We start from the raw sequence: 23,272 nt of genomic DNA on the forward strand, positions 1-23,272 counted from the left end.
TCACTACCCTCTCTCTGGTGTCATGGCACACCAGTGACTACAACTGCATGTCCTCCAGCCGGACTAGAGAGAAGTCATCAAATCTGTAAACAGAGACGCATGTGATATCCCTTCCGGTTGTGCTCTCTGTCCTTTCTCCCCACAATGTGGATACTTCAGCACAGGGGGAGCAAGAAATTCAAAAGAATTTCAGGGGCTCTCTCAAGAGGCAGCCAACAACAAAACCACTCACGCATGATGAGAGAGATCAGCATGGTCTACAATTACATGTGCTTAATTTTCAGCCCAGAAGAAGTGAGATGATGCCTGTCAAATCCATCAGAGACAGCCTGTTGCCCTGTCTCTCTTTCTTTGCAGAGCCAGGGGGGAGCTGACGCAATGAAGAGATTTATTCCCTGTCTCACACAGCATGCTGCATACACAGATTTCTAACACGGCTGCATCCAGTGTCCTCTGCAGGAACAAGATGTGGGACCATGAAGTGATCCAGTTACCACTCGAGCATGGCTTGTCTAGGATTTATGGCACATTGTAATGTCTGGGTGGATGTCTAGTTCCCAAGTGATCACTGGGCACAAGCCACCCAGTGCACAAACTCCTTGGGTTACATAGAGAAGATCAGCTCAGTTCTTGGAAGAGAAATCCCTAAGTAGTCTACAAATGTATGGGCTTGTGGCTCTGACCCAGGTCAGAACCTGCATAACACATTGGCTACAGTGTCTGGATCAAGGCATAACTACTACTGAAAGCAGAGGAGTAAGGTGCACCTTGCTCCTCCCTGCTTCCAAACAAGAAGCGAGCCAGTGTTCCAGCACAGTGCTGAGAGGGCATCAGCTTGTCCCTTTTCGGGGAGAAATTGCACTCCCTTCCTAGCACTTCCATGTGAATAACAACACGGTGTAACCCAGTTTTCTGGTCTGAACTCGCCGCACAGTCCATGCTACGCTGCCCCTTTGCCTCAACACACAAAGGATAAGGGACTCCAGGCATAACTGACGTGGTGGGTAAGTCCATGTGTTGCTGTAGAAGGTGCTACATGGATTTCACACCCTCCCATGCTGGATAAAGGTGTTTTCTCACATTTACCAAGAGCAGGGGATGCAGGTTAGAGCTTTATCCAGCAGAACAGCCTAGGAGAGATATTGCTCTACAAACAGCAGAGCCAAAAACCCTGCTTTCCCACAGACAGATCAGCTGTTCTTGCCTGTTTTTCTGATGTCTACACCAGTTGATCCTATCCAGTAACTCTCTGCTTTGGGTATTTTCTCCTCAGCTTCAAAATTCCACAAATTTTGCAGAGACTTAAAATCTCCAGGATATCTACCTTTCTGTCAGGTTTTGTTCAGATCAGCCAACAGGCTCAAAAGCTTTTAGAAGACAAAAGGCAGAACAAAAGATATGATAAGCCTTGCTCCATTAGGAACCCAGGCAAAAAAATACCACAAGACTCAAAAGAGCTATGGATTTGGTTCGTGTTTTTTACTTGAGCTTTCCCTCATTGCCCTGTGAAGGCATGCACATGCATGTATTCTTATTATTTCATTAAGTGACATAAGATACACATCCAGAGTTTGGAAAAACGACCTAGGACAAGTTATTGATAAACATCAAGTCCAGACAGAATAGGAATGAGAGTCAGATAGGAGAGAGAGTCAGAAGCAGCAACTGCTAGAGGATGTGCAGTCATGGAGGCTTTACACATACGCCTCATTCTCACACATACAGACTATAAACAGAGACTACAAATTAGTTGAGCTATTTTTGCTACAGACAGAAAAGACGGAATGAACAAAGCGACTGTAGTTACTATTTTAAGGACTTAGGACACCCTCAGATGCTATGAAGACAGAGGAGGAATATGCATGTATGAGCCTGCTTTTAGAGGTTCTGTAGTGCTTTGAGACCCTGTGGTAATGGAAGAGAGATGCTACATAAACATGTTTGTTATATTTTATAAACACAATGAGAAAATGTGTGAATGTAAATCAGCATGCATAATTTAACATATTCAGTATTAAAGTCTGTCCTTGATGTCTAAGCCAGAGGCGCTTGGGGAAGGGAATCCCTGCCGGTCCCAGCGGACAGGGAAAGAGCACTCAGACAACACCGTGTTGCTGGCTAGTACATGCTTTGGCCCTATAAAGCCAGGAGAATTTTGGTAAGCACAGTCCTGCAGTGTGCCTGCATGGCTCTGTGCACTGGAGAGAGCAATGAGTTGAGGGCAAGAATGCCAGACTACTAGTTTGCATTGGGCAAACCTCCCTGTGTTACCTACAAAACACCCATGTTTCATTTTGGTCCTGCCTTCCTGACCTCAGCTTCAGTTGGTTTCCCTCTTTAGGGTTCAATGACAATGTTCTTGTTGACCATAACAAGGGATCTTGGAGAACGGCACCGCAGAGAAAGACAGGTCCTGTGCCCCAATGCTTTGGCACATACACAGAAGAGATGAGGCACCAGAACCCTTTGGCGGATCCCTTCACAGCTGGTAGAGTCCATTAGACCAGGCTTATCCAGAACCTGTGTGGACATGGTGCACCTCTGAAGCTTTTCCATCAGGGAGCTTGCAGACTGGCCCTGGCAGGTTATCACTTACTCCCTTTCCTAAAAAACACTGAACCTTTTGTTAACTCATTCTCAGCAAGTCTGTCTGTAACAGAAATCATCACCTCCCAACAGGCCACTCACATGCTTGAAGAGGACCTGAAAAAAAACCTTCAGATCAGTGCCAGTAAAATCCTTAGAATTTGTAAAGCAATTACTGAGCTCTTTAATTCCTCGGAGCTCAAGGCAGATCCCCAGGAAAAAGATAAGCACAAGGTCACAATACAATAATCATTGATACACAGAGAACGACTGGCAAGATTGGAAAGCCAAAGAGCAAGCAGGGAAAGGCACGAAAAATCAAATGAGCGACACTGCATTATTTTTGTAATTGCAGAGGGAGAAAGAACAAGACGTCTCAGTCAAGTGTGTGGGGTTTGCAGGCAGAGCTCTGAGCTCCAGTCCCGCCACTGGAGCCAATCTGCACTATGGCACTGAGCATGCAATGTCACTCTGCTGTGCCTCAGTGTCCCCACGTGCCTGTGAGCCTCAGCCCTGCCTTCCCATGCCTTTACCATTTCTTGTTCCAGGTTGCTCTGCAGGCTGAGTGTTCCCAGACCACATGGTGGACTGTAGTGTGCAAAAAAAACAAGTGGCTCCTGGGGCTTGCTGTATAGCTAAGAGGAAGAGTCCATCTAATTCTCAAGCCTGTCTCCTGAAGGCAATGCCAGGTATTGAGACAAAGATACAAGAAAACCATAGCAGAGAGCAAGACGGTAATTTGCACTCTGGTTCTCTTACCCTCTAGCTCCTGGCTGGCATTTCCTTCAGCAGGAGAACTCAATCAGCTCCTGCATGGTGTGCCTCTGGTGATGCTCCTGGCATCCTCCACCACCACCTCACGGGAACACAGATAAATGCTTTCCCTTCCCTATGCATCCCAATACGGTCTTTGCCTGCATGATCGCCAAACTGTGCACAGAGCCAAGGTCTCCCCTGAGCCGTCTCTCCCCCATCACGTACGGGTCACTAGGCTGCACAGCTACCGCTCATTCAGTTTGCAGCAGTGCCAATACTTGGTACAAATAAACTTATTTAATTCACGTTGCCTTGCAGTGGTCAATTTAACATTTCCTCCAATTCTAGAGTCCTGTTGTAGAGCACATTGAGCTCTCCTCACCGCCTGGGCTCCCCCAGCTCCCCATGGTACCTCTGCGCACCAAGAAATGCGTTGGGCAGCACGGACGGGGAGTCCACCTCTGTCACATGGAAATAGCTCCTCCTGTTTGCTGCCCCAGACTTGCAAGGATAAACAGAGAGTTGTTTCCAAAATTTTGGAAACAAATATCAAATTTCCATTTCTGCCCACTACATGAATTATGATATGCTGCATAATACTCCAATACTTCTATCAGAGACAAGCAGAGGGCAGATGCCTCCAGATGTAATTTTTAATTTCCTTTGCTGGGGCGAATGTCTTCTTGTTTCAGCAAAGTGCGTTCAAAGCGTTCCAGTTCCCATGGCAACTCCCTGCTTCCACTGGAGGTGCCATTTTTCATGCCATCCCTTCAGAATTAGACATCTCCTAGCAGAAGTTTTGAAGAAATGTCTCTCTTAAATATACATTTATTAGAGACAGTGCCTGCAAGTGTGCTTTATTGACACATTTCTTAGGCGACTCATAGCCTACAGAGGAGAAAGCTGTCTCCAGAAATATGCTGGCTGCCAATCTGCCTTTTCTCAGCTTCTGTTTTCAACGAGAACTCTCTTCTCTTTTCCTGCCACATACATATTAGCCAACAGCTGCTCCCTTTTTATTTTATTTTAATTTTATTTTATTCCTTTGTGTTCCCATCACTCTTCCCATGCCCAGTCTTGCTCAGCCCAGCTCCCCAGCAATGGAAGTGCAGCAGGGGAGTGCCCAGCCAGTTCAGCACATGCTGAGAATATCTGCACCCATTCACTGCCTGCTGGCACGGGTACTGCCTGGGGACCCCCTCTTCTCATGCAGGCAGAGAGCCACCATGGGCCTTGTTATGCATTTGCAAGCAGACACAAACCCAAAGTTCTGCAAGATAGAGACCATTACAAGAGCTGCTCCGCCTTGAAGGGCAGCATCAGGAGCATGTCCACCATCTCTGCTCCTGGCTGCTCTCCCTGTGCCATCTGGCCAAACCTCCTGGACACCATGTGCCCTCTGGGAAAGGGTGAACACATCGGGAGCCTGTGTGTGGGGCTCACACACTGGATGGGGGAAGGATTCATGCCCCAGGTCTCGGTTATCTGGTGCCACTCAGGCACTCCCATTGCAGCTGTTCACAACCTCTCGGTACCCTCTGTGGAGAAAGTGAGATGCAACATCCCACCCACAGCAGCTTCCAAAGAAACAAGAACCCCAGGGAGAGTTTCTATTTCAGGCTGCACAGGCAGCTCCCAGCCCCACTGCCCTCCAGGGATCTCCAGGCTCCCCAGCTTAGCAGGACCCCCCGGCACCACAGCGTCCGTGACCCCAACTTGCACCACACTCAGGATCTCCCACCCAAGCTCCTGACAGCTCATCGGAAAGAGGCGGCACCAGCCCTAGTAGGGGTCCCTGCGGGAAACCGCACTACAGCTCTCTAATAGAGCTGTAACATTACAGCTTCAAATTGCCTTCCTTCAGGAGACAAATCCAAGCAGGTAAATTGGCAGGAGCTAAACGGATCCGGAGGATGATGTTGCTAATCGCAGGCATGTTTAAACGCAAAGGCCCAGGGAACCTCACTCAGACCCGACACGACCACTGATGCTGGCTGCTGGGCTTAATTCTCAGGTGCAGCCTGCTCGTAGAGGTGTGAAAAGCAGAAGAAAAGGCAAAGCACTGGGAGCAAAAGCCACACACCGGCTTCAAGGTCGGGACAGCGGTCCTCAGCAAAACCAAGCACCAGCCAAACAGCAGCTCCTGTTCACCCCATTGTGGAAATGACATGGATAAACATCGTTTTCCCCTGGAGAAGTTTAGAAACATTTTCTTAGCCCAGCCACCAGCAGGGACACACAGGCTGAGGGGACACTTCTTGCTGACTCCAGACTTTGCATTAATTGTACCATCCCACCAGCCATTAATCAAACGTCTTCCACTGGCATTTTTATTGAAAATCAATTTAATAAAGTAGGTGGGAGTCCACATGCTTCCATAACATCAGATAAATATTCATGGGGGCTTGTGCTGCTTTAGCTAAATGAGTTTTTTAAATTTAACTGGTGAAATTTCCTTGTTCCTAATATACAGCTTGAGTTGCCCTTGTTTGGGAATAGAAACAAGGTGGGACTCAGCCCTGCGCTGGCTTGCTCTCAGACACACCAAGGAACAATCCTTTGTTATTAAGCCAACACTTTTTGGCAAGGATATTGTCATCCATAATTGGAAATACTGGTCCGCTGGGGTCAGTGTCACCTGATGTGAATCCCCAAAGCCAAGGCTGAATTGGCGAGGGCCATTTGGAGTTGAAAACTCATTTCCAAACACTAGGAGCATGGACACCAGTTCTACCTCTGCGGGTGTGCCATTTGATTCCTGCTTTCCCCTCCCTGTTTAAGCAGCTATTGTGCTCCAACAGCAAAAGCTAATGAAAGCCATTGGAAAACACATTCCCCTGATGCTTAGTGAAGGGGGTTAAAAGGCTTCCAGCTACCAAAATACACAATGCGCCAGTGAAAGAACTGAAACACACCCACACAAAGCTTCAAATTTATGGGGTGCGTGAGAAAAAGGGATGAGGACCAAGCTGGAACAACCTCTGCAGCCCTTGCTGGGAGTATCTGCCCTAGGGAGGGCAGGTTAACCCCTTGCTCCCCAAGGAGGCTGCGGAGCAGCTGTGACCGAGGCTCCTTACTGCAGCCCTCCTTCTTAAAGGCAGTTATTAGAGTCCGGGGGAAGAAAGGGAAAAATCTGACACGTTGATCAAATTTAGTTGAAAGGCAGGATTTCAGACAGTCCTTATCAGCGAGAGATTTTTACAGCGTCTAACAGCTTCTTTGTTAACTGGAGCAGCGAGGAACTGCAGCTTCCAAAAAGCAGCAATGCAGGGCAATTCAACCACTGCCAGGGCTCTTGTCATGTTATCCTAGTGATACCCTTCTCTTGAAAGGCAGCGCTTCAGAAATCAAGCACATTATCATTTTGCCTTTGTTATTAACGCAAACTGACTTGTTTTCATCATTACAGCCTCGACCTAATTCCCCACGCACATGCTCCCTACAGCAGCTCAGATCTCTGGACAGGATTTGCTTTCCCCGTGCTTTAATGACATGAAGGCTGTGATGAGTCCCACAGACACACACAGACAGCCCAGGAATAGGATTCAAACAGCCCTCCCTGCCCCTGCACCTCCGTGCACCGGCTACCAACAGTTGCACTTCCCATGTCCCTGCTCATGGGTGGAGGTGGCATGAAGACGAATGGATTCCATGAAGTGCCACCATAATCACTTCCACCTCATCCCCAGCAGCTCCTGACATGGGAGAGGTGGGCAATGCCCACTTTATGATGCTATGAGATAGTCTAGTTCCTCCCAAAACTTCACATTGGCTGTGGGGACAGTTCTGCAAGCTTCTGAGCCTATTGGTTTCTCCAATTTGTCCCCTATTAAGACAGCAATCCTGCTTCTGAGAGATCACCCTTCCTGGAGACAAACTGCCTGTCAGCAAACAAAATTAGATCCGGGGTATCATATATGACAGATGATGGCATGCTTTTAGTTTCTTCTCTCTTGGATGCGGGTCACACAACTAATGTAATCTCCAAATGCCGAAATCCTAGATGTGAAAAGGTAAAGCTTAATTGCCTTGAACAGCAACTCTTGTATTGACTCGAACATAAGGCCCATAAATATTAATATAGCTATATTTAGCCCCTTTCAATTATACATACAAAATTAAACATCTTTCTGGGAACAAATCAGTCCGGATAGGGTTTGAGGTTTTTTTTCCTTTTCCCTTTTTAATGCCTTCTGCATCAAAATAATAATAATTCTAATAAAGCCAAGGCTTTAAAAAAAAAAAAAAGGAAAAAAGAACAGTGGGAGGAAACAGAGGTTTAAAGATACTTTCACCTGGCTCAACCAACTTGCTCCACAGGTATTCAGAAGCACTTGTGTACTCCCAACCTTACCCCTGCCCCACCTGGTTCCACCCTTATTTGTTAGATTCAGTTCTTTTTCTGGCTGGCAGAAAACTGGGACCCATTGAAGATGTGAGCACAGAGGGGACACATGACAACACCAGCCCAGCCTGGGACCTCAGGGTCCCAACACAATGGCTGGGAGGGGGATGCAGGTCAAGGGACTCCTGCCCAGCCAGAGAAGAGAAGTCCCATCTGCAGCACGGCCATGCCCACGCGACACCTTCTGCAGTTTAAGACCTTCTCTTTTGTATAAAAATCACATCCACTTTCCTCATTTGCAAATTAATTATACATCACTTTCCTCGCCAAAGTGGACTTAATGGTATTAACGTTACATGAAAAAAGGAGAAGCTACCAGAAAGCTTCTCTCAGAGTGATGGCTAGATTGATCAGGAAAGAAGAAAGGAGGTTTCATGCTTTTGTTCTTTAACCCTTCCTCACGCGAGCAGACAGGGCCCTTTTCTAGGAAAAGTCTTTTCCAAGTTCTCAGAGACCAAGTACATCTCTCCATAGGGAAGAGCTCTAATCTTACAAGCACAATCCCTGTAATTCAATTCTCACGTGTGCGCAAACCCTTTACAGAAAACACGACTTGTGGAAAGAAGAGTTTGCGCCCTCATTTTTGGCAGGACAGTGACCTTAACTGGCTAAAGTGACACTGACAGCTCTCCAGGAGACATGTCTTCAAGGAAGTAAGTAGGAATGCAGGACTGCAAAAATCTGATCTGGCCTGTACGAGTACAAACAAGTTCCTCAGTAAGAATTCAGGCGGGTGCAGTAAGCCAAATTGCTGGGTTTTGGGTTGTTTTTTGTTTTGTTTTTTAATGCTCATCAGATCCATTCCTTGCCAAAGTTTCTTGTATCAAAACTGATCCTTCCAAAAAAAGAGGCACGTGAAATAGCTGAAATGACTTTTGCAAGGTTGAAATAGTGTCTTGAATTTTCAGACACAATTTATTTCGCTCCAGTCATGAATCATTCCATTCACTAATTCAGGCTGAACTTTGCCATCAATAGGATTTTCCATCAGGTTTGGGTTGGGAGGGGGGGAGGAAATAAATCATATGCTTTTTTCATGCCTGTTGTTCTCAGCACTTTGGTTTGAATTATGTTCTTCCAGAAGGTAAAGTGAACAGGCTGTCCTTTTCTCACAATGTAAATTGCAGATTAAAACCTCTCTCTGGGCTATACTGTGTGCTTACAATTGCCAGTACTCCATCAAGACTTTTTTTTAATAAACATGAGCTGTATGTCCTTCAGAGGCAGATTTTTAAAGCAAGCTACAGGTTGGTACACATAGACAAAGAAATAATTACACAAAACTCCTGCCTGACCAGACTCAATGAGAGTTTTGCCACTTTCTGCACCAGCATGAGAATTTCCCTCAGACTTTTGACAGTACTTGGTTAAGGGACCCTGCCCGGTTTAGCATCATCATCTTGCAGCAACTCACTCTGCAAAGCCCCATGCATCTTACAGAGCCTCATGAATGCTCCAATATTTTTATTTAATCAAACAATAACCTTTAAATAAATGAAAGTACTTAACAAGCTAACAGGTCTGAATCAGCTGCATTAATCCCCCCACGGCGGGGGCCCAGGTAGATGTGATTTGATTGCTTCTTCCAGATGGAACAAGGCTGAGAGTCACCACCAACATGATCAATGACTTTGCCTCATCAGACACAATCAGTGCCTCTGTATAGGTACACAAACTGCTGCAAACATTTTATCCTCCAGCTCAACGAATAAAATAACTGCTGTTTCCGCGATATTTGGCCAGTTGGTTTTACCAACAGCTTCCCAGAACAAACCGATTAAAGTTGTTTTTAAATGCTCTAATAGCCAATAGAAAAAAAAAAAACCCTTATTTCACAATCCATATCAAAGACACATCATAAATCATTTACGTGGGACTAAACGAATATAAATTCTAATAAATTAGTAGCTACTACAGTCCAACAGATCAATAAAGATAGTCTTGCAAGCAGTTTATAGCCATCTATAACATCATCTACTAATGTTCTTAAAACCATCTAACACATGTTCAACACACTTAAACATCAGCTCCCCTCTTCCAAAGTCATTATAAACAAATAGCATCATCCTGTCTCCAACACGCACCCACCAGCTTCCCCTCGGGCATGGCCCAATGTTCGCACCCCTTCACCGCAGGTGTTTGATCCAGCACTGAAGCTTTGAGATGTTACTCCAATACAACTCGCTGGGGTAAAAATCCCTCCAAATAGATTCACTTCCCCAGAAAAATTTCACACCATTTGGGAAAAATCTTACTTCTTGCCTACACATGTGGATGCATGGAGGGGTTAGCAGCTTGGGGCAGGCTCCTTATTGGAACTGTAGATAGCAAATGAAGGTACCATCTAAATAAAGGCATCCAAAGCAGCATGAGGAACACCTTCCCCTCCACAACCCTGGCAGCGTGGCAGTTGGCTACAGCCTCTCTGGAGAGCCCAGGAGTGCACAGCTCAGAGGCAGCCTCGTCACTGGTAACCAGCTTTGGCCGCGCTGCCCCATGGAGAGGGTGGCTGGGTAGGGACCTGTCATGGTGGCCCACTCCCTCCCATGGCACAGGCAGCTGCGAGATGACCCAGTGAGCAGTGTAGGGGAAAGGGACATGGAGATCCTGGTGGACAGCAGGATGACCATGAGCCAGCACTGTGCCCTTGTGGCCAAGAAGGCCAATGGCATCCTGGGGTGTATTACAAGGGGGTTGGTCAGTAGGTCAGAGAGGTTCTCCTCCCTCTCTACTCTGCCCTGGTGAGACCACACCTGGAATATTGTGTCCAGTTGTGGCCCCTCAGTTCCAGCAGGACAGGGAACTGCTGGAGAGAGTCCAGCGCAGCCACCAAGATGCGGAAGGGAGTGGAGCATCTCCCGTGTGAGGAAAGGCTGAGGGAGATGCGGCTCTGGAGCTTGGAGGAGACTGAGGGGTGACCTTATTAATGTTTACAAATATATAAAGGGGGAGTATCAGGAGGATGGAGCCAGGCTCTTCTCAATGACAACCAATGATAGAACAAGGGGTAATGGGTTCAAACTGGAACACAAGAGGTTCCACTTAAATTTGAGACGAAACTTCTCAGTGAGGGTAACAGAACACTGGACCAGGCTGCCCAGGGAGGTTGTGGAGTCTCCTTCTCTGCAGACATTCCAACTCGCCTGGACACCTTCCTGTGTAACCTCATCTGGGTGTTCCTGCTCCAGCGGGGGGATTGCACTGGATGACGTTTTGAGGTCCTTTCCAATCCCTGACATTCTGTGATTCTTGTGTGACCCCAAAAAACCTCAGGATGACCTGAAGACCAGGTGCCATTTCACACCAAAAGCCATGAATCTCATTTCACCATGGGTTTTTAACCCCTCCGGAGTGTTTGTGATATCCCCAAAGCTTTGATACAGGCTTGTTGCCCTAAGCAAATTCATAACTTATTTAAGAGAAGACTTTCACCCTTAGGCATAGCTGTCAAGCCCGTATTCCTCACTTGCCTTCTGATGTGTGCATCATTTTCACACAGAGCTCCATTTCCCTGTACACCGTGGGTTTAAACAGCAGCACAACTGGGATTTCTGCATGAGAGAGGAGAGCACCGGGGCTGTGCAAATCCACAGCAAAGCTGCCTTTGGAGAGCTGCACGCAAGGGGAAGACAACCTTTTTTAAATTTGTTCACAGATCTTCACTTCAGAAGTTTGACAACAGAGAGCAGGGTCCCCATTGCCCAGAAAGGTAAATATTATAGAAGAAAATGCTGTTCGGGCAATACCTCAGCTTCAAATTAAAACTCATCAAGAAATCTCAGACAAAGACAAAAATCTGAGATCAAACATGGATTTTTTTTCTAAGAAAGGATCAAACTTCTCCCTGGAGTAATCAATACAGGGCATGATGTCAGATCAGAGAGAAGAGATGAGAAGTTGGGAGAGGTGGAACATTAAGATAGAAAAACAGAATAAACAGAGTCTTGAAACCCTAGAAATGATAACAAGCCACAAAAGACTATTAGGTTTGTCATCTGATGTTCCTCTTGCACAAGCAGTAGATCTAGATAAAGTTTATGACAAACTGTAGGCAACTTCATCATGCACAGGTGAAAAAAACTGCAGAAGAGCTCAAGGCCAGATCAAACCATCCCTGGACACGTGGGGACCAGGTCTGCTGCAATGGGACGTGGGACACACCACAGCAGGACTCTGCCACCACCGCTCAGGTGTCCCCACAGCGATGGGCAGCGCCTGATGCTTCTGCCAAAGGATGAAGAGCAGTCCTCCCTCTACCCCTCTGCCCAGGATTTTCAACATTTCATCCAGATTTTAGGAAGTAAAAGTTCTCTAAACTTAATTCTGGACAATTTATCAATCTCCATCAGTAGAACAATTTCTAGTTGGTGACCCTCACTGCAAACAGACTTTTTTCTTGGATCTTGCCAGCCAAATAAGCCCTCATTGTTACAGTTTGAAGAACACTACTTTTGAGAGAAGGCAGTCTATAATTTAATTATTCTATTTCAGCCCCTCTGCCTAATGCTCACATAATAACAGACAAGCCCTTACCTGCAGGAGGTCAGGACAAAATTACAGATGCACTGAGGCGCAACATACCAAGAGTCTCACAGGAATGTCTCAACCTAAAAGGAGCTGCTCTGAACCTAAGTCCAAAACCTCTTGGTCATCAGCACTTCAATCAGTGAAATACAGGTGGCGAGACAGGGATACAGATGTTTCTTACTTGCTCAGAAGCCATCCTGGCAAAATACACCATCATTAAAAAAGCAGAAAGAAACACTGCACTGCAGAAAGAAGAGGCAAAGAAAATCTTCTACTGAGGTGCGCTTGACTTATAAAAGAATAAAGGGAATGCATCAGCAGGATAAATATTAACAGGTGGCTACAGATCAAAACCATTAGCAGGGCAGAGCTGACATAGTGAGGCCAGATAAAAGGCACTGCAGGCCCATGTTGGGCATCCCTGATTTGATAGTACTGTGAGAAGCAAAGCCTGACTGTACCAAAAGCTGCTCAAGCCCAAGGAGATCTGCGCTGAGCCCAACGTGGGCAGGGAGATGCTGACACCACACAATAAAGAGCAACACAATGGAGATGAGGAAGAAGAGGCAGCCGCAAGCCTGGGTTGCTTTCACTCTCCAGATATACCAGGTTGTGGTTGTACAAACTGGGGCTTCCCTGCTGCCTGGATGGGACCCACTCGTTGCCAATCCTGAGGACAAGGGAGATGGGAGATGAAAACAAAAGGGGTCAAGTGCCTTGCTCTGCCTAGGGAATAGCATTGCTTTAATCCAGTTGCTTGTGTTTGCTGGTCCCAGTAAACCCCATGCTCACATCACGCAGACACAGACCAGCAGCATCAGCCACTGCTTCCTCAGTGGGGCCGAGTCAGCTGTTTAGGGACTCCAGAGACACGCAGTAGAAACTTTGAGGAAATACTGTGAGTTACCTTGTAAATGATGCTGCACCCAGGAGGGATAACACTGATCGATCCTAGCCTAGCTGCTTAACATGGTACAAATTACTTTTTAATTGCTATTGGAGAAACTGGCTTATCTAGAAAGTATACAGCCCATCTTTTAGAAAACTGAACAGCTTACTCTCTCCTTCTCTTCCTTGGGGAAAAATCTTTTCCTCCTTGATATCCCCTGGAAAAGGCCAACAATTTTCTGGAGCACAGGCTTTCCCCGATCACCTGATACAGAGACATTATCCATCACTGCTCCAGATGCCCTCTGGATTCCAAATCCTTACACCAAATAGCAACTGAGACACAGCCCAGCCCCCATGAAGCAGGCAGTCTCTGCTAAGCTGGAAAAAATCCCTACCCTGTTTTGCAAACAGCTGCAGAAAGGCCCCACATGCCTCCTCCTAGGGCAGTGAGGTGCTCCCCAATAGCTTTGTATTGCCAAAATCTGTTAAAAGGATTCTCAAGGCTGTAAGGAAGGAAAAGGCTGAGATGCATCTGGAAACCTCCCCTCCTAACCCTCTCCAGGTATTCACACAAGACGGTTGTGTTTTGGTTGCAGCACAATGGACCCAGACTTCATCAGTTAGAAAATAAGGCTGCAGGAGGTACAGCTGCACAGAGACCATCACTGAACCTCAGACAACCCAACCACCGCATCCCCTTTCATGGCAACCATGCTGAGCATCACACTGGCCATGTAAGGGTTGCAGAACTTCAATCACTCTTCACAATAAGCAGCACAAGGACATACAACGTATGCTTTTGCATCAGTCATTCTTGAAGGAGCACTCATGGGCCTTATCACTCATATCCCACTCTTCAATCATTTCTTCTTTTTAGGTATATGATGTCTCTCCCTTTGTCAGCCAGTTATACCTCTTCCTTCTGGCCACATCTCCTCTCTCTGATTCTTGCAGCCAAGGCAAGCTCCAGGTTGTAAACTGGAGCCAGCTCTGCGGGGAAGCCCAGCAAAGACCATTTCAGAGCTATAAATGGATGTCCCTCACCACAGCCCCTGTGGGGCTGGGCAGAAGATCTGCATGACTGCACAGCTGCAGACCGGGAGGGGAGGCCAGTGCTGTCCATAGAAACTCTCTCAGTGGGAGATTTTCTTATCCTGCAAGACTGGCCATGACAACAGATGTCCCCATCCCCTTGGGGTCCATTTCTGTTCCTCTTCTGACTTAATAACCAATCTGCCCTATGTTTTCCCAGGGGAAATGCAGGTTGTCTGTTGACAGTTCCTTTTTCTTCTCCATCACTCTGATTCCTATAACATAATCTATTTATGCAGCTACTCCTTCTCCAAGCCCAGACTGTATTTCAGTAGTCACGGGGCAAAACAGAAGACTCGGTTCTGTCCCCAAGAGCAAGCCAGCCCACCTGGCAGAGACAGAGAGAGAACTCCTACCAGCCACAAAGACTTCCCTGCGACACTGACTGTCACGTCCCCAGTGCTATGGGCTGTTCCTGCAGAAAAAGGGGTCTGACAGCTACTTTTCCCCCACTTTACCTCTTCCAAGCTAGCCTGGAGCACACTCACAAACCTCTAAGTGCCACCAAGACTGCAAGGACTCCTTGCTGGAGAGCCAGCTGTCCTGAGCCACCTCCTGGGGACAGGAGCAGCAGCAAGGCACAGGACACGGCACAGGGCCACCCTCACCTGGATACCGGCTCTGCAGCACCAGGCACTCCCGAGCAGCCTCCACACTGGTTTACTTCAGTTTTGTGTCTGCAGCATCCTGGTAGGAAGAGGAGCTCTGGCATGGGAGCTATTAGAGTGGGTGGCAGCAGATGGTGAAAACAGAGGGGATAGGAAAATAAATACAAAGAGGCTATCTTAAGGGGAGAAGTCGCCACATCAACACTCTGTTGCTTACACAGTCTCTTTTCCCATAGCCTAAACAAACATTGCTCAGTTCCCAGCGCAGAAGGAGACAGCTCTGCTGAACACGAGGGACAGGGAACTGAGCAACCCCAGAGGTTTTGCAGCCCTGAACCCTGCTCAGCCCTTTCTATCCCTGCTTATGGTTTTCAAGGGGATCAGTCTCATACAGAGCAGGGAAACCAAGGCCAAGAAGGGAGCCAACATGTCCTGCTTCACAGTTATCCACAATTTAGGCCAGTCCATTTTCTATTGGCATATGTGTGGGCAAAATATGATGATGTCTGACCTTTCCATGGCCACCAAACTAGGACTGCATGGTGCTAATGGACGCTCTTGCCTGACATCTCTAGAAAAGCAATTGGAAGATATTCCTGGGGGAAATGGGGAGAGACAGTGCTGGGTCTACAGAGACTGCCCAATGCTGTCTCACAGGAAAAGTGATGCACCTTGTAAGTCACTGAGTCACCTAGCACCACAGCTCCTAATTTGAAGCAAAGTAATCCCTTCCACAGATCTCACATAACCTTGGACAGGAAGAGCCCATCTCTTGCTGAGTGCCATCCCAGACTATTTGATCAACCCCTAAGTCTGGGGTTTGCAGTAGGATCGTTTGTGCTTCTCTGGCCACCAGCTGCAGTGGAAAAGGTCTTTCCATCTAATGCTCTTCCTGATGGGAGTCCTGACAGACCTCCAAAGAACAAAAGCCCAGACTTGTGGAAAACAGGTCCAGCTATAAGTGGGGAGAGTCTAGCTCACCAGGCTGCTCCATATTCACTGACAGCCAAGAGCCCCCAAAACCTGTAGCCTTTGTCAGAACCTTCCATCTGGGTCCACAAGGGAACCCATGAGGGGAAGTCAGAGGTGAAAGCAGTCTTTAAAAATGCAATGTCTGGTTCAGGCGAACGCAATTTATTATGTTAAGCACGTTATTAAAGGATCTAAAGCAACAGAGCAGAGATGTTCCAAGAAAGGTTTTAACTTCCCCAGCAAGGGACTCCTGGGAGTCCTCTTGTTAATACTTTGCACGGGGTTGTCTGCAATGGAGCCTACGGTGAACATAAATGCCCTCTTAGTCCCCTTTCAGAACTCGTTTCAGTTAAATCAATACAGCCATAGGGGAGACTTCAGGAAGCAAAGCTATTAGTGGGAACACAGTTAATTCTGGGGGAAAGAAACAAGTAACAAAAGCAATAAAACTGATGGATGGCTTATGTAGACACAGTAACCCTTTCCTGCCTGGGTCCTGCAGCATGGCAACCCATCAGAAGGGAGGATGCTCACTGGAGAAATCCTTCTTTCCCCAGATTTTGCATGGTCTCTGCTTGGTGTCAAAGTACTCCTGGACAGGTTCAAGGCAGAGGGCCATGGCATAGAGGTGGACATGGGGCTGGCAAGAGACAATGAGGCTGCTCTGAGGGGCAGAGGGTGCAATTCTAGGCTAGCACTATATTACCTGAGCCCACAACAACATGCAGGAGCTGAGGAAAGCTCATTCCCAGCCTCCCTTGGCAGCAGGACCTTCAGGGAATGGGGGAGCACGCAGTGACTCCAGCTTTGGGTGGAAATTGTGGTCGAGCAGCATGTTTGCAGCCAAGCAGGAGAGCTCAGAGCAATGCAGGGATATCACCTCAGTGGCCCCTTGGACATGAGAGGGGTCATCATCTCTCCCACCGCAACGCCTGTTGGTAACAGAGCACCAAGAAGCCACACAGGCCTATGTCTCGCTCATCTAATCAAGAAAGCTCATGTCTGCCTTCCCCACAAAGCCCACTGACCAAAAAGCAACACCAGCATGAGCTGAAGGTCCTGCAAACTGGTAGTACCATCATTTCTGAAACAGTAATGCCTCGAAAAGTAGCAAAAATAAGTTTAATCATATTTGCTCCATCTACAGGCCTATCAATGTAATGTCACAGAAGAGCACAACAGTCAGAGGCTTGCAGCACTTCTCACAAAATGTCAAACAAGAAGGTAGTACAGACTCAAAATGGGGAAACCAGTGACAGACTGATGCCGGCACTGAACCAGCCCCCACTCTTTACTGCATCAGACTCATTAAAAAGTCATTTGTGCATCCTCTCATCTCTAAAGCTATAGCAAACAACATCTCTCCACACAACTGACCTCCAAGTCCAGGTCTCAGGCGGTTGTCATACCCATCCAACAGCCTGTCCAGGATGCGGGTGAAAATGGTGATGTTATCTTTGCTGTCATCGACGACATCCGAAACATGCTTCTGAGAAAGCCTGGCACACGGGGGAAAGAAAAGAGGAAAAAAATCAGAGAAGGAAACTGCTCTGAACAGTTACTGAAAATGAAGGGAGGTTGGTTTATGCTCCAGCCTGCGCTGCAGTGGACCCTGAACTGCAGGATGGGACATGCTTATTGATAAGACGATGTGCTTGCAGGACTCCCCACTGGACATCAACCTCCCTCTGGCCTCCGCCATTGCAGCTTTTACCATGGAAGCTGAGACATCATCTCCCCGCTGCCCCCTCCCCACCTTTCCATTCTCAGGGCCAGCAGCACCATGGGTAGGAGCCCTGTTTTTTCAGGGACCCTTCCCCTGCCCTGGCATCCCTCACTTGCCCTAAGAAGGGTCATTTTATGAACAGGGGCTGTGGGAACCTCAGTTACTCAAGTGCCAGTATGTCCTTACAGGCAGCATGAAAGAAGTGGTGCCAGTTATTTACCATATCAAGCCATTTCTTCTTTGCTCCCGGGAAGAGAGGCAGAAAAGTAGGAATTCAGTAAAGCAGGCTTGAAGCTGGAGTCCATCATTAAAACTCCTTGTGAACCATTTCTGTGGTTTGTTGAACTTTCCATGTTTATAAAACCAAATGAGTTTTCACGTTCCTATCTATGCTTAATGCAAGAAGCCTGGAAGGCCCCAAATAAGATGATTTCCTGAGGGCATTTTCTGCCCCAGGTGGAATAAAATAAGCAGTAAATTTCTCAAAGCTCATCTCACCAAACAAAATCTTCAATGCAGTTTTGCAAGCCCAAGGGGTTCAAATAATACATTTGCATTTTGTGTCTCCCTTTCAATCAACAGAAAAGAAGCTTGCGAATCCTTCTGAAACTGGCTGTCTCTAAAAGAGATTTCAGACAACACAGAGTACCAGTGCTGCTCCAAGCACAGCTTTCCCCACCAGAAAGAGCTGTTAGGACCAAAACAAATGGAAAGGCAGAAGATTAAGTGACAGAAAAGCTGAAGAAAAATCTATAGAGATGCAGAGATTGCAAGGAAGATGGAAGAGGAAATAAAAGAGACACCAATGAGGCAAAAAAACCCAAAAAGATTAAGAGGCACAGACAGGCAGCGGGATGGCTGAGGAAGCCCAGGCAGGGGGAGAAGAGGCTGCTGGAGCAGAGGGATCCTCAGTAGCAACATGGGAGAGATCGGTGACTGGGAAGCACTGCCCAGATGCAGACCATGAATGCAGCAAACCAGAGAGGCACTGGCAGTGCAAGACGTGGGTGCAATTTCCAGGGAGGGCACTTATGACCCTCTGAAGCAGGGTCCCACTCTAGAGAAGCCCCTAAAGTGCTGCTTTCTAACACTTCTGGCCCCTTTCCTTCTCCTCCCCAGCCTCATTTTCTCTTGTTCCAGTCGATGTGTGCAGACACTGGTTTAAGCACACATCAGTAATTGGAGAAACAAAAAAAATAAGAGAAAGAGGATTATTATTTAAGGAGTTCAAAGCTCAATCCTGCTGCATCCCAGCTGGTTAGACTAGTTACCCTGACAATGCTGGTCCATTTGTAAATACTCTGTGGAAGGTGACTAGGGTGACAAGTAGCAGAGCTGGCTTGGAGTTTTCTATCAAAATGTGCACCCAACAGAAAACCCTATTTCTGTAAGATAAAAGAGCAAAATGTATTTTCTAGCAAAAGAGGAAAAATTCAGAACAGGGTATGGGTATTTTTAGTGTCAGGCTGAATCAATACTATTCAGTATGCTGCAGCTAATTGAAATATTCCATTTTGGGCAATTTTGACATTAGTCTGCGTCGGCATCAATGGCCAAACACTCCAGGAAATTGCATTTCAAGTGTTTGAGGTTATCTTCTCCAGGGATCAGATCCCATTTCTCACAAGGCTGTTTGACCTCTGGTTTTTAGCAAATCAACACCAGCTATCATGGGAGAAGCGGTCAAGCCAGGAAGCTCAGCCTACACGAGCCCAATGAGGGTAATAAAGGGCTTAAACTGCACTTGCCATAATGTATGTGGGGTGAGGAATGGTCAGGAAAACACCTGTCCCAGCCCTAATGCAACCTGTCAGATCCAAAACATCAAAACACCATTGATATTACAAACTGCATCACAGCCTTCAAGACTTCCCATTCAAATCAAAATGCTGGTTTGGGCTCTTCATCTGGATGTGAAATATTTGAAATAGCTGAACTCCCTGCAGTAACTGGAATTTTGAGGAATTTAACAAATGCCTACTGTAATTAGCAAGGTTTCAATTGTACTAGCTTTCAATGGATGTCATGTTAAAAGCAATCTGTACCAGTGTCTGCTGATGGGTATATAACCATCTATAACTTATGAATAGCTAGCACGCTCATGAAAGCTCATTCATTAATGTTTTATAAGCTATCTTTAAAAATTACCCATAACAAAGAGCAAGAGGACAGATTTTTGTGAAGAAACTCCTGGCGGAGGCTCAGCAGTGATGGGAAAAATGAGTTTACAAATTTCAAAGCCGTTTTACTTAGTCTGACATTTGAGGGTTTGACTTCAATGTGAGCAGCGTGGGATTCGCTCAGGAGGCACTGGAGAAAGAACGATGCATACAGCGGGGAGATGGCAGCACCTCTGTCTGGCACCCGATTTGGGCTAATTCTCCAGTCCAGCCGAGGTCTGGGCTGGCTCAGCTAACCTTAACATAAAGGTAAAGCTGCTCTTTAGCAAGGTATAAACCCAGGTCTCATTTATCTCTCTCAAAGCCCCAGTGAAGAACTCCATGGAACTGCAAAGAGGTATTGGGATCATGGTTTTAAAATAATTAAAAGCCTTTAGGCAGGGAAGGCAGAGGCTTACAGCAAATTTAATTAGGATAGGCTTGAGGAAAAGTCATTACCTCACCACCCATCCCTGCGCACATGCTCTCTGAAGAGCTGGCTGCCACATCGCCACACTAACCTCCCAACAAGGCTCCCCTTGTACGCAATTTAGGAAACAAATCCTCCTGCAGACCAGAGCACGGCAGGCGGCGAGGGAGCAGCGGCATCAGTGAGGACATGATGGGAAGCACAAGGGCAATGGTGGGGCAGGCAGGGGCAGGGCTGCGGGCACAGGGGTCCAAACACCCCCCTGCAGATGGCACGAGGATGGGGACAGATGAGGGGCCAGTGCCTGGGGCTGCCTGTGCCTATGCAGGCAGGGACAGGCAGCCAGTTACATCGATATAAGGGTCAGCATCTACATGTCAAGACATTCCAGGGATGCATTTGCTTATGCAAAATTAGATCCAAGCAGACAAAGCAGTGTGAGCAGGACAGGGTAGGAGTGTGGGCGAACAGCTGCGTGCAGAGGGGTGTGTGAGGGAAGCAGGGGCAACCGCGCTGGCAGCTTTTCACGCATGAAAATCCTTGATCGCTGCTGGACTTGTAACTCACTAGACAGCATTTCAGTGTCCGTACCTGGCACTCTAATGGCTTTTCTAAATTTTTCATGATGTCATGTATTATTTGCATTTCTCTCCCTCTGCGCAGAACTCCTCCCTCTCCAGGGCTGGCAGGCTGTGCTGGGGGTTCCTCTGCCTCCCGTCCTCAAAGGGCTCTCTGAGCTCACCAAACCTCAGCAGAGGCTCTGGTGGGATGCACAGGAGGGCTGCACAGCCTGTCACAGACTAACAGGCTTTTGTCTTTTTCCCAATGGCCCCCAGAGGCTGGGATGGTGAGACTGGTGGCAGTGCTGTCTGTGCCAGGGCAGCCAGAGCCTGCGCACCCAGGGACACTGACCCAGGTGGAGGACGAGCAGCTGCCCAGAGCCCCCACCAGGCTACAGCAGATCAGGTGTGCTACTTGTGGGCCATTATACTATAAACAGTAAGAGAGCAAAAGCAGTTTCATTTTATTTTCTTTTAAAGAGTATTAAAAAATTTAGGGGATGGGGGAATCTCTCTTCCTGGTTAAAATTCATCCAAGCCAGAGCAAATTGTGCAGAGGCCAAATCCGAAAATTGGTTTTGTTGCAAAAAATGCTGACAACTGTCCTTGGTGAGAGCACCTCAAATAACGCTAATGTAATCAGTCAGCTCAGCCATGGGGGACTGAACAGTCCCTGGGTGAAAGTGATGGGGACAAGGGGAGGGTCAAACACAGCAGAGACACTTTTTAGTGCTTTGCCCTGGACTACTTCACACAGGTACTGGACCCTGGATATTTAAGCACAGCAAGAGGACTACAGCTTCGGGCAACAGCCTCAGCACTCACCACCTTACCCAGCATCAGCAGGGAGAGCCAAAACCAGGACTAGGATCCCAAGGCTAACAAGAGAGAGCGACCCCGTTCCCAGGAGCCTCAGTGCCATGGCCTCAGCACGCAGCGACCAGCAAGTGAGCCTCCAAAACCTGCCAGGGTGGGCACAGAGGGGAAGAAGAGAAAAGAGATTTTATTTACTAAGAGGAAAGCAATCCACTTAGTTCAGTTTTTCCCAGCAGTTCATCCGTGTTAGCCAGCAGTCGGTATTTCTGGGGTTCTGCATTTGAAGTCCCAGAGACCCCTCGAGGGACCAAAGACAGCAGCATCCCCTGCAGCACTGCTGGCGCTGGGGAAGCCGCAGCACAGGCTCAGAGCCAAGCATGTACATGCACACACAAGCCCTCACCCCACTTTCACAGCACATCCAGCAGCTGCCCAAGTGTTTCAGCACCTTTCAGCAAGTGCATAGATCCACTTCCAAAATGACCACACTACTTCTTTCACCCATTGCTTCCTCCTCCACACCGTACTCAGTCACTGCCCTTCCCTTGCAGCAGCTCCCAGCTTCCTGCACTAGCTATGCTGCCTTGGGGACACACACAGCAGAGCCACTTGCAAACTCTCAAGACCTATTTTCTCCAAACATCTTTTTTCTGGACAGTTAGTCCCTCATTTAATTCTGGTAATGACACTGCCAGAAATTCTTATTAAGTTTGGGCACTGAGGCCCAAGGTAGTGGGAGTGTTTGACTGTACTGCACTTAGTGTGCTCAGATTTTTCATTAATGCTCAGTTTTACTTTTATTATGATGTTATTGCACATTTAACTGTCTTCCCCTTTTATGTATCTCATTATGTTGATGCACCTTGGAACAGCACTGCCAAGCAACAGCCTGTATAAATACAGCTTGTCGTGATGTCTCCCCAGCACACCACCTCATCTCTGGCACACATGAGATTCAGCCAGGCACAGCCAGCCAGTGGGAGCCCCCAAAGCCATAAGTGAGGGCTCACTTCAATCACAGCCTGCAGAAACCAAGACAAGATGCTGTTGCCAGCCAAATTTGACCTCTGAATTTCCCCACTCAATAGGCACCAACATGATGCAGCCTCAGGCAGCTCCTTCCAACACTGAAGGAGGTGCTGGGTAGAAAGCCAAACCCCACCACCCAAACGGTATTTCTCAGCTAGCGGAGGGTGCCCCAGGATGAAGGGGGCAGGTGAGCTACTCAAGTGCTACCAAGGGTTTCTACACACAGATATTAGAGCTGGGAAGCCCCGTCAGAAATCCCATGCAGAGAGAGCAGCAAGGAAACACCTGGAGATAACATAAATCATGTATGTGCAGCAATGTGTATCTGGCTACCCCCACCACAGCTGAATGGAGGAGGAGAAGGGTCACAAGGCCAGGCTGGGTCATGTGTTGTACCACAATTCTGCATTTAGCTACCCCTGGTCACCCCACAACACCCTGGCCCGACGCTCTTCCTGGATGCTCTGCCTGCTCCTTGCTTTTTAGCTAGTACAGCTCCAGAAGGACATCAGCTACCATGCAGGTAAGAGCCTGAAACTACAAGTCCTTATCCACCCACCTCAGCTTTTGTTCTGGCAAAATATTCAGTAATGGCAGACACAGGAAAAACATAGTGTCGAGCCCTAATATTGCCTTGCACACATTTCAGACGCGTGTTACCTATGCCTTCCTTCCCATCACTCATTTAAAAACCTTGCAATTGTCAGTGCATAGA

At 47.5% G+C, this 23,272-nt stretch overlaps 1 protein-coding gene across 3 annotated transcripts in view; it reads right to left on the reverse strand.

Annotated features, from left to right (window-relative positions):
* The window catches only part of GABRA3 (gamma-aminobutyric acid type A receptor subunit alpha3), a 70,585-nt gene that overhangs the window by 39,238 nt on the left and 8,075 nt on the right, over nucleotides 1-23,272 (reverse strand). For all 3 annotated transcript variants that reach the window (XM_065077456.1, XM_065077455.1, XM_065077457.1), the window contains exons 2-3: nucleotides 21,546-21,674; nucleotides 17,215-17,336 (exon numbers count right to left, since the gene is read on the reverse strand). In XM_065077456.1, coding sequence (XP_064933528.1) covers nucleotides 17,215-17,336; nucleotides 21,546-21,634 — 211 coding nt within the window. In that variant the 5' untranslated portion in view covers nucleotides 21,635-21,674. The remainder of the gene's footprint in view (nucleotides 1-17,214; nucleotides 17,337-21,545; nucleotides 21,675-23,272) is intronic.

The sequence above is a fragment of the Columba livia genome, chromosome 12 (assembly GCF_036013475.1).
Source record: "Columba livia isolate bColLiv1 breed racing homer chromosome 12, bColLiv1.pat.W.v2, whole genome shotgun sequence".
NCBI lineage: Eukaryota > Metazoa > Chordata > Aves > Columbiformes > Columbidae > Columba > Columba livia.